Genomic DNA, 11,601 nt, shown 5'->3' on the forward strand with positions numbered 1-11,601 from the left:
AAAAGATAGAGACTATTGCATTCGGAAAAAATTAATTGTATAACTTAGAGAAATAACAAAAATGCAAATATAATAACAAACAAGTAAGAGTGCTATATTCGGCTATGCCGAATCTTATATACCCTTCACCTTTGTTGTGGATGCATTATTATTTTTTATAATTAGTATATAGGTATGTATGTACATTGCCCACTTTCAGCTTACAGCATCCTAAATTTATCAAGAACACAAAAAACAACAACAACGCCAAACGAAACAGAACACCAAAAGAAAAAACAAAAACAAAATACGCAATGCAATAAAACCAACACACATCCAAACATACGTTTAATTGTATAAAAAACAACAACAACCCCAAAAGAAACAAAACACAAAAGAAAAACAAAATACGCAAAGCATGCACATTCACACATACGATTTGTTGATTTTTTGTCAAAAAAAACAACACACAACCAAACAAACGTTTAGTTGTATAAAAAACAACAACAACGCCAAAAGAAACAAAACACAAAAAAAACAAAATACGCAAATCTTGCACATCCAACCATACGTTTTGTTGCTTTTTTGTCAAAGCATGCAATACATTGTGTTTTTTGATGAAATTTTCAGAGGTTGTCTCGGATTTTTGCTCATATCTCCGTTATTTATGGACGGATTTTGCTGATTTTAAATAGCAAAATTCTCGAAAGTATGTCTGATAGAATTGTTGAAGATTTGGATCCCGGAGATATCTGGGGCCTTCAGAAAATTGATTTCAACAGACAGACAGACGGACAGACAGACGGACATGGCTTAATCGACTCCGCTATCTATAAGGATCCAGAATATATATACTTTATAGGGTCGGAAATGAAAAATGTAGAAATTACAAACGGAATGACAAACTTATATATACCCTTCTCACGAAGCTGAAGGGTATAAAAACAATATGCTTGTAAGAAATTCACATCATAGATGAGGGCTGTTTTACTAAACATTTTACAATCAAAAACTAATTTTCATGAATATCAAAGATAGAGGGTTTTGAATATAGGACCAAGTTTGTAAAACAGCAGATATAAGCATAAATTCCTTATCAATTTCATTAAATTCATCCATTTGAACATTTTCTGGGAAATGCGAAACTAAAGGATATTTTAATATTACAGAAATATTGGTATCGAACAATTGGGGATTTATTACGTCAATGTTTTTAATGATTGCATTTGATTTGATTCAAAAAAATGTTTGCAACAGTTTTTAATACTAATTTCCCAGCAAAAACTTTACTTACAAATAAGCCGATTCGACTACTTATTTTTCTACTGAAAGAAGTCATTATTTTTGTTCGCGATGTCCCAAAAGTAATCCTTTATATTTTGGCCGGAAATAAGTTGTTTTGTTAGTAGAGTTTTTATAGAATTGTGTATTTGCAAACAAAAAATAAAAAAAAAAATAAGTCGCAGCCAAGAGTCGAACCATCAACCATCCGTTTGCTAGTCTGTTGTTGTACTCACTACACCACTGCATAGTTATTTTATTGTGCGTCAAATAATGGTTTTCACACAGTAATGCAATATTCTTTTCTGTTTTTCTAAAAATTAACATGCAATAAAAAAATGGGCAAATTGAAAAAAAGTAACAGTTTTTTTGTTTTCTTTGTTTATTTTATAGTAAAGTCTAAAAAACAAAAACAGGGGGCTAATTACCGCAGTCGAACACGATCGAAATTTATTCGTACTTGCGAGATTTTATACTTTTGAGATTCTGTCATTCGCTATCGAGTAAAGTGTATCGAAATTTCTAATGATGTTACTCGATAACAACCTTGTGTTCGAATGCAACCGTGCGAGTTTTCAGTCGTTAGCAAATTACCAATCGAAATTATATTTTTCAAAGAATTCGTTGGAAGAAAAGAAAATGTAAGACAATTTTATTTTATTTCTTTTGAAAAATACTAATTTTTATTAATTATTAGGTCGAATACAACAAAAATTAACTTCAGACAAAAGCAAATTCTTGCTGAGTTTATGTCAGAGCACACTGATTTGGCCAAAGGAGTTCTACCAAATACATCACAAGGAAAAGCAACAGCCAATAGACTATGGGAAAACTTAGCCCTAATGCTAAATGCTTCTGGTCCACCATTGAAGGATGCTAAAACGTGGCGAAAGGTTTATAACAACATTTAATATTGTTATATTCATTCATTTAATATTATTTATTCAATAGGTGTATGCAGATCAAAAGCAGTTGGTTAAAAAAAAGGTTTCTTTTAACAAATCCTCCAAAAAAAAACTGGTGGAGGCCCTTTTGAGGAGAAACACCTTAGCGTAGCTGAGGAGCAAATTTTGGAAGCAGCAGGAATTGAAGTATCTGTAGTAGGCTTGCAAGAGATCCGTTCATTCGGGAAAAAAAATCAAGAAGTAGAACAATGTAATTCTTCTGAAGGTACGAGTACATCCCAAGGAAATGAAGCCGACGAATACATTTCGGAAGTAATGGACATCGTAGATAATGAGGAGAATGAAGAGACGCCTAAAAAAGATAGACCACTGCACTTGCCCATTACAAGAAAAGAGCCAAGAGAAACGAAGACGAGTCTATTAAAAAATAATATTAGTGCCAATGATAAATACCATGCTGAAGTTCTTAAAAGATTAGATAAAATAATAGAAATTAAAGAAAGAAAATTAAAAATGAATGCGCAATTACACGACATCAACATGGAAATAAAAAAAAATGAGCTTCAAATACGGATAAAGGAATTAGAAAATATTAATCAACAATACTAACGGCCAAGCTTACAATAAAAAATTGGACCACTACCAAGTTTTTAATCTAAAATGAATTACATATTTTTATTTTAACAAACTTTTTTTTGGACCACTACCAAGTTTTTAATCTCACAATGAAATACACATTTTTATTTTAACAAACGTTTTTTTTTATTTTATTAATAAAAATATATACTTTTAAAAACCTTTATGTATCTTTATTCTAATTGGAACACAACGAATTTTTGATATTATCTCTGATTTTTTTTCCTATTTTAGTTATTTGAGTCTCGTTTCCATTATCCATATCTAGCATTGTACTTTCAACAGGAGTTTGCTGGACATCCTCGTAATTAGGCACTTTGAAGTGAATGCATATATTATGCAGTGCAGCACAAACATTTGAAAATTTTGCCACTTTTTGAGGACTATACCTACTTCTTTTGTCATGGCATAAAATTTTCCATCTCGCTTTTAATATGCCGATGGTCCTTTCTACTACGCATCTGGCTTTAGAATGTATATCGTTAAAACGAGACTCCATTGATCCTTCTTGAGGACTTCGGTATGGGGTTAGCAACCACGGCTCAAGCGGGTAGCCAGAATCACCTTCAAGAATTAAATGTGAATAAAAGCGCTATTATATGTATATATATGTGACAAACATTGTGATAGAAAACAATTCTCACCTAAAAGCCAAAAATTTCGTAAATTGGAGCTATATTTTTGTTCTAAAAGAATTCTTTCCTCAGACTGTTTCCATACAAAAGAATCATGGGCAGCACCTCCATACTTAGAATTTATTGCTAAAATTCTGTATTTGTGATCACATATCTACAAAAAAAATATTTTTAAAAACAATGAACATTTATTAGTAAAAATATTTACTCACAATCATGGAATTAAGGCTATGGAACCCCTTTCTATTAAAAAACATATGCTCATTTGGTGGCTTTTGCAAACCAAAATGAGTTCCGTCTATACAGCCGATTACTATAAGAAACTAATTATTAAATTGTCATACAATAAAGACTTTAACACATACCTCCAGGAATTTTGTATTTTTGCAAAAAGAATTGCTTTGAATCGTCGCAGTTATCGAGATTAAACTCAATAAATTTACTACATAGCTTGCTTTCCATTTCATTCACCACTCTTTTGATTATTTTGGAAAGTGTGCTTTGGCCTACACCAATCAGAAAATCATTTCCGACGGTGTTTTGAAACCCTCCTGAAGCCAAAAGCAATAAAGTTGAGGCCAATTGTATTTTTGGAGGTACTGCTGTCGACAAGTGTGCCACAAATTCTAGCTCGTCAAGAATGTAGTTAAAAGCTTCCTTCGTAACCCTAAAGCGTTTTTTAAACCTGTAAAAAAAAATAATTACTATTTATTTTATAAACAAATAGATTAAAACTTACTCAGCGTTTGGCAAACTTAATGGGTCACTGGTGTTTCGAATTTCTTTCCTTATTAAACTTACGTTACACTCATCTTCCGATTCGGACGATGAAGAATAAAAAAAAAGATTTGGGTCCATTTTTCTTGTAATATAAATATATAAAACACAAAAAATTCTTTTATTAACTTATATTTGAATTCTTATAAGATTTGCGCTTAGAATTTTTTGCAGAGTAAACATATGTTTTTTGTTTACTTTTGTTCTTTAATCTTTTACATATTTCCAGTGTTGAATAACTCTTTCAGATTTTTCCTTTCTAACACTTAAACAACAAATCGATTCGTTTCTTATCGAGTTACATCATCAGAAAAATTCGAACTATCGAAATTAATTTCGATGCTGAATTATTTCGATCACGACTTCCGTAATTAGCCCCCAGTATACTTAAAAAATAAGTTATTAAAAAAGACATTACTTAAGTAGCAATTGTAGCTTTGTAACGAAGTTTTTGCTGGGTTGTTTGTATTTATATCCATACCTGAAAGACTTGCGGTAGTTGGTTATCATCATCCTCAAAATTTTATTATTATTTTAATGAGAAATATGTATGTATATCATATGTAGACACATTATGGAAATATAACTTTTGCGATATAATTCATAAAAATTTAAACTTTTTAAAATTACAGTAAAAATGTAGAAATTACCTGCCTACCGTACGGAGGACTAAATTACCGTACAATACGGTAATTACCGTACGGTTAACATCACTGGGTGTTTGTGCTGTTTACGTATGATAGAGTTGCTCATATGAGAACTCATTATAAACAACTCTCTCTATTTTGTTAGAGAATAAGATTTACAAAGTCTGCTTTTACACAGGGCAATTTTTCTTGCGCAAGTCTAGAGTTTATAGGAGAGAGAGGCAAGAAGAAAGAAGAGGGGTACACACTTGCTTGTACTGGCAAGTCTCTTCAAATTTATTTTGTTTTCTCATTTTCAATATGGCGTCTATTAGGTTTTGCCATACAAAATTGCTCACAGACTTGCTGTGTGTAAACAGACGAGCAAGTTTAAAAGGGAATCGACGAGACTTGCTTCAAGTAAACTTGCCCTGTGTAAAAGCAGACAAAGAAACAAAATATAATTGGTGAATATACTCAATGTGTATTACACACATCTATATACATATATACACACAACTAAACTTTTGTTTTCATTTTATTATGCTATTATAAATGTACACGATTTCATGAAACACTAACAAAAAACATGGGTTTTTGGGTTTTTTGCTTATATCTCGGTCATTTGTGGACCAATTTTCTCGATTTTAAAAGCAACCGAGCTGAAAGAATTCCGGAGATTTTGATGTATCAATCATGTTTGTAAGTTATTTAGGGCATTTGAAAAGTTGATTTCAACACACAGACGGACATGGCTATATCGACTCCGCTATCTATAACGATCCAGAATATATATACTTTATGGGGTCGCAAATGAAAAATGTAGAAATTACAAACGGAATGACAAACTTATATATACCCTTGCCACTCATGGTGAAGGGTATAAAAATGGTTTAAAAGATTCATGCCGGTATCAGCGAAAGCTGTGGGAAGTTTAAGAAAAAAAAACTAAAAATTATGGAAAGACGTCAATGAGAAGAAGAATTATTTGTAACGGAAATGGCACTGAAAAAAAAATCTAGCTCTTATTTTGTGATCACAAATCTAAAAGAGGAAACTATAGATATTAGCAATTATAATAAAAATTTTAATTGTATCTTACTATCATTGCGTTTAGGCTGAAAAATTCTTTCCTATTTTAATACAAATTTTGTTCATCCTTACTAGGAGCCGAAATCTTTATGTGCATTCCATCTACGCACCCAACTCCGGGAAATCTAGTTTTTTCAAAAAACTCTAACTTGGCTTCGGCCTTCTCTACTACTGTTATTTCAAACTTAATATATAGTGGGCATATCATCTTTTGAAAAACTTGTGATGAAAATATGGCAACCACACAACGTGAATGTCTCTATTCCTTTTGTTTTTTAGTTTTTAAATTTTTTTTTAAAAAAAATTCATGACAAAAAAAATTGTTTGATGAAAAAAAAATTCGGGTTAAAAAATATTTTTTCCCGATTTTGACCCATTGTAGTTCCAACTTACTATAGCCTTATCTACATCGTTGCAATGGACTTTGAAATATCTATCATTAGATATCCATATTGTCTATATTAATGACTTAGTAATCCAGATATAGATCAAAAATAGGTTAAAAATCGAGGTTGTCCCGGTTTTTTGCTCATATCTCCGTTATGTATGGACCGATTTTGCTGATTTTAAATAGCAAACTTCTCGAAAGCATGACTGACAGAATTATTGAAGATTTGGATCCCGAAGATATCTGGTGTCTTCAGAAAATTGATTTCAAGACGGCCATGGCTTAATCGACTCCGCTATCTATAAGGATCCAGAATATATATACTTTATAGGGTCGGAAATGAACCTTCTCACGAAGGTGAAGGGTATAACAAGCAGTCAGCAAAAAGCTTTTAACGTTCATTATACGTAAAAACAGAAAAACCATTACAGCAACAAAAAGACTTTTACTGGAAAATGTTTTATTTGTAATGTAACGGGACATTTTGCCAGCCAATGTGACAAAAAGAAAAAACAGCAAAATCAACTACATCAGGCATTGTCTACAGTAGCAGAAGCAGGTCGTAAAATTAAACCAAGTGTTTGGCACAACCGGTTTGGCCATTTGAACTACGCAAGTTTGAATGAATTGAGAAAAGCCGCCATAGCAACAGCAGTGAATGCAGAACATGTATGATGTGCAAAATACATGTTCTACCATTTCCTAATAGAAGTGATCATGTTTCAACAAAACTGTTGCAATTGGTTTACTCAGATGAGTGCGGTCCATTTAGAACACAATCGCACAGAGGGGGATCTGAAAAAAAAAGTGGAAATAAATCTGTAACTTCTAGTTTTGAATTTGGGCTTATAACACCAAGGGGGGGCCGAGCCACAATGCCCCAAAGTGGGGCACCTCGGGTATATCAAAAATTAAAAATGATGCCAAATTTTGTTTGAGATCCGATTTGAAAGATTTTTATATATATGGAATCTACTAGACGAGATCTACAAAAAACTCTCTTATAGTTTACGAGTTATTCGCATTTGAAAAGTAAAATTTTATTTTATTTACCTACCTTGGTCTGGTTTTTTGCTAATAACGGATCCAATTCTTTCCCAAAATTGGAATTTTTTAGATTTTTTGATTTATTGAAGGCACCAAGCACGGGGCTAGGAAATTCCTTTGCACAATATTGAAGAACATATTGGGACACACAAAACAGGTCTTAATTTTTTGAAAGCAGCTATGCGATTTGAGAAAATGTTGTCTTAAGTTGAAATTTATATAAAAAATAGGTCTACTTCGGAAGGCTCTGGACCACGCAATAATACGAATTTTGATATTATTTTGCTTTTATAAAATTTCCCGAAATGTTGTCATTCAGAAAAATATAAATACACTATTTATATTTTTCTTATTTTCTGTATAATTTAAAATTAATGTAAGTACATTTTTCGAAAGAAATGGCGAAAAAATTACTTTTTTATTTTTTTTAAATTTGAATGCACATAATTTTTGACTCAGTAGAGGTTTTTAAACAATTCTTTCCTACTATTATTACTACATGTCTTGTTAATTCAAAAAATTATATTTTAAGAAAATCGGGCAAGAATTGGATCCGTTATTAGCAAAAAACCAGACCAAGGTAGGTAAATAAAATAAAATTTTACTATTCAAATGCGAATAACTCGTAGACTATAAGAGATAATATATGATATATAAAAATCTTTCATATCGGATCGCAAACAAAAATTTGGCATCGAGGTGCCCCACTTTGGGGCATTGTGGCTTGGCCCCCTTGGTGTTATAAGCCCAAATACAAAACTGAATCTTACCAACACCTCCTCTATGGCCATGGCAAATTTTATTAAAATCGGGCTATTCGTTTTGAAGTTACAGATTTATTTCCACTTTTTTTTCAGATCCTCACTGTGCCTCAACTGGAAAATTAAACTGCATTACAAGACTGTAATAATATTACTAGCAAACTCGACACAGTAGTTACTGAAATTAAGAAGGAACTTTCTATAAGTGTCAACAACTTAAAGTCTGATATTACAAACTGCTACAAACTTATAAGTAAAGTTGAATCCGATACAGATGCAAGAATCTCATTATTTGAAGCTGAAAATAATGCGCTGTATACAAAATTCTATTCAACTGATATCGTGATAAATGGTTTACCTGATTGCCTTGAAAACATCACTGATGCTGTAATTAAATTGTCGAGAATGTATAATGCAGAAATAACTCATCATGATATCAACCAAGTAATTTATATCAATAACAAAAGATCTATTCTTGTCAAGTTTAGTTGCTTATCTGTTCGAATGGAATTATGAATCAATACTTCAAAACTCGGAAAACTTGGCCGTTAAAAGCTTCCGTTATCGTTTCTGACACCAGTATTCCAAGTAGCCTTCTGGATTGTCGTGTTTTTATTAATGAACATTACTCCCCAGCGATGGGAAAACTTAATACTGTTTGTTTGAAGTTGCAGACTTAACAAGTAAGAGAGCTATATTCGGCTGTGCCGAATCTTATATACCCTTCACCAAATTATACTTTAAAATAATTTTTTTTAAATATTTTTAGGTAAACAAAATTTAATTTTTTTTTAAATTGTTTTTCAAATTTTTTTTAAATTGTGTTTTAACTTTTTTTAAAAAAAGTTTTTTCCAAATTTTTTTAATTTTTTTTTTTAGTTTTTAAATTTTTTTTTTGGAAATAAAATGTATGACAAAAAAATTTTTGATGAAAAAAAAATTCGGGTTAAAAAATATTTTTCCCGATTTTGACCCATTGTAGGTCCAACTTACTATAGCCTCATCTACATCGTTGCAATGGACTTTGAAATATCTATCATTGGATATCCATATTGTCTATATTAATGACTTAGTAATCCAGATATAGATCGAAAAAAGGTCAAAAGTCGAAGTTGTCCCGGTTTTTTGCTCATATCTCCGTTATTTATGGACCGATTTTGCTGATTTTAAATAGCAAACTTCTCGAAAGCATGTCTGACAGAATTATTGAAGATTTGGATCCCGAAGATATCTGGGGTCTTCAGAAAATTGATTTCAACAGACAGACGGACATGGCTTAATCGACTCCGCTATCTATAAGGATCCAGAATATATATACTTTATAGGGTCGGAAATGAAAAATGTAGAAATTACAAACGGAATGACAAACTTATATATACCCTTCTCACGAAGGTGAAGGGTATAAAAATGCTGCTAAACCCACTGTGCTGCTCTTGCGCTTCCTAACAATACGAAAATGGAACTTGATTACGAGAGGTGTTTTGCCCTGCTAAATGGTGATGATGCTCCTGCTGTCTCTACCTAAATCAAATATCGTCTTGGTGATATTCTTATTTTTTATTTTTTGCTGTTTGAAACTTCTAGGAGTTTTGTAAATCATTTTATCTTACTATCATGCTTTGTTACTAACATTCAACTTTTTATTACAATAATTATAATGATAGTACGTATCTTAAAAACAAATTATGTCAGTATAGGGGTCAACTTAAGTCTTCTAAATTTGATGAAATCAAAAATGTTCTTTATAACATCAGTCTCAGACTGATGTTATTGGAATTTCTGAAACATGGTTGACCCCTAATATTTCTAGTAAAGCGGTAGAAATTCCTGGGTATATATTCATTCATAACGATCGAGTTGGCTCGAGGGGTGGTGGAGTTGGTATCTACATCTCAAAAAAGCTGAAATCTAAAGTCGTTTTTAAATCTTGTTTGCTTCATAAATGTGAATCTATCTTTGTAGAGATCCTCCTTGACAAACGTAATGTCTTATTTATCTATTTTATTTTAACAAGTTTGAAGAGCTCCACCACGAAATGCTTCTTAATCATTCCAACATTATTATTGTTGGTGACTTTAACTGTAATCTATTTGATACTTTGAAATCGAATGTGGTACACTCATTTTGTAATCGAACTAATTTATCTCTTTGTCAAAATTCTGTTCCGTCTCATTATGACGTGCAACATTTTTCGACTTCTTTAATTGAATTCATATTATATAGTGAAAGCTTATTGATTAATGTCGCTGGGCAGGTTCAATGTCCTTCCATTTCTCACCATGCTCTTGTTTTTGCTTCATTTAGATTAAATGTAATACATAATGATTCGTTTCTTGAATATCGTGATATTAATAAATTGGATTGGCATAGACTATTAAGCTTCTTTTCGGTTTTTGATTTCTCGCAAATTTTTTATGAGTCCAATGTTGATAAAAAGTTCGAAATTTTTTCTTCCCTGACTCAAACTCTTTATTCGTTTGTTAGAATCATGACTAATGATGACGTTTGGATGAAAACCAAATTTTGATGGAAATGTTGATAACGTTAACGAGTGGTGTTTTTTCTTTTAATTGTGTGAACGAGTTAGAAGTTCTGAAAGCCCTTGATAAGGATAAATCAAAGGCTGTCGGAGTTGATACTGTTACCATCCAATTCTTAAAACTTATTTATCCCCACATTTTCGATGTTATTTTACATCTTATTAATACTGTATTAACGACTTCTATCTTCCCTTCTGTTTGGAAAGTTGCTAGGGTGGTACCTATACCTAAATCTAAGATTGTTTCCTCTCCAGCTGACCTAAGACCGATCTCAATATTGCCAGCGTTATCTAAAGTAATTGAGAACATCATTAAGGATCAAATGCTTCTCTCCATTGGGAATAAAATTTCAGTATCTCAATATGCTTTTCGTCAGGGGTATAACACTACGTCACTTTTTTTGAGCCTATTATTAGCAATCTTGTGAATGACAAGAAACTATGTGTGTTAGTATCCTTAGATTTAACTAAGACTTTCAATTCAATATGTTTTTCTACCATGATCACTGTACTAAGAAACACATTTAACTTTTCTAGATCTGCATGTATTATTATTATGTATGTCATACATATCCGGCAGAACACAGTTTGTCGATATTCTTGGTAAATACTCAGGTGTGTTACCACTTAAGTCTGGTGTTCCGATGACATTTTTCTGCTGTTCTCCACAAATCATTCTTTTCCTGACGTTTTGGAGTCCAATATTAATTTTAGCCTTAGTAAAGTTACTGAATGGTTAAGAGAGAACTCACTTTCTGTTAATCCATCTAAGTCTAAGGCCATGTTGTTTAGTCCAACTGGAATCCAATTACCCGATTTGGACGTGTTTATCTGCAATTCCCGTATTGAGTTCGTTTGTCAACATAAGTGTCTTGGAGTCGTAATTGACAGTCATTTAAATTTTGAAGCGCATTTTGATCTACTATATCGAAGAA

At 31.9% G+C, this 11,601-nt stretch overlaps 1 protein-coding gene across 1 annotated transcript; it reads right to left on the reverse strand.

The window, feature by feature from the left end:
* Positions 1 to 2,904: 2,904 nt before the first annotated feature.
* LOC135950714 (putative nuclease HARBI1) lies at positions 2,905 to 4,294 on the reverse strand. The gene is made up of 5 exons (XM_065500244.1): positions 4,176 to 4,294; positions 3,802 to 4,121; positions 3,649 to 3,749; positions 3,446 to 3,590; positions 2,905 to 3,365 (listed from the first exon to the last, which is right to left on the reverse strand). The coding sequence occupies exons 1-5, from the start codon at positions 4,292 to 4,294 to the stop codon at positions 2,980 to 2,982; spliced, it is 1,071 nt and encodes a 356-aa protein (XP_065356316.1). The 3' UTR covers positions 2,905 to 2,979.
* Positions 4,295 to 11,601: the final 7,307 nt, after the last annotated feature.

Source organism: Calliphora vicina, chromosome 2 (genome assembly GCF_958450345.1).
Source record: "Calliphora vicina chromosome 2, idCalVici1.1, whole genome shotgun sequence".
In the NCBI taxonomy this organism is placed as follows: domain Eukaryota; kingdom Metazoa; phylum Arthropoda; class Insecta; order Diptera; family Calliphoridae; genus Calliphora; species Calliphora vicina.

Excerpts from the sequence above, each read along its gene's own strand:
- LOC135950714 (XM_065500244.1), bottom strand. The coding sequence starts at position 4,294 with ATGGACCCAAATCTTTTTTTTTATTCTTCATCGTCCGAATCGGAAGAT. Across the intron at positions 4,122-4,175 it reads TTAAGTTTGCCAAACGCTGA|GTTTAAAAAACGCTTTAGGG; the intron begins GTAAGTTTTAAT and ends TTTTTTTTACAG. Across the intron at positions 3,366-3,445 it reads ACGAAATTTTTGGCTTTTAG|GTGATTCTGGCTACCCGCTT; the intron begins GTGAGAATTGTT and ends TAATTCTTGAAG.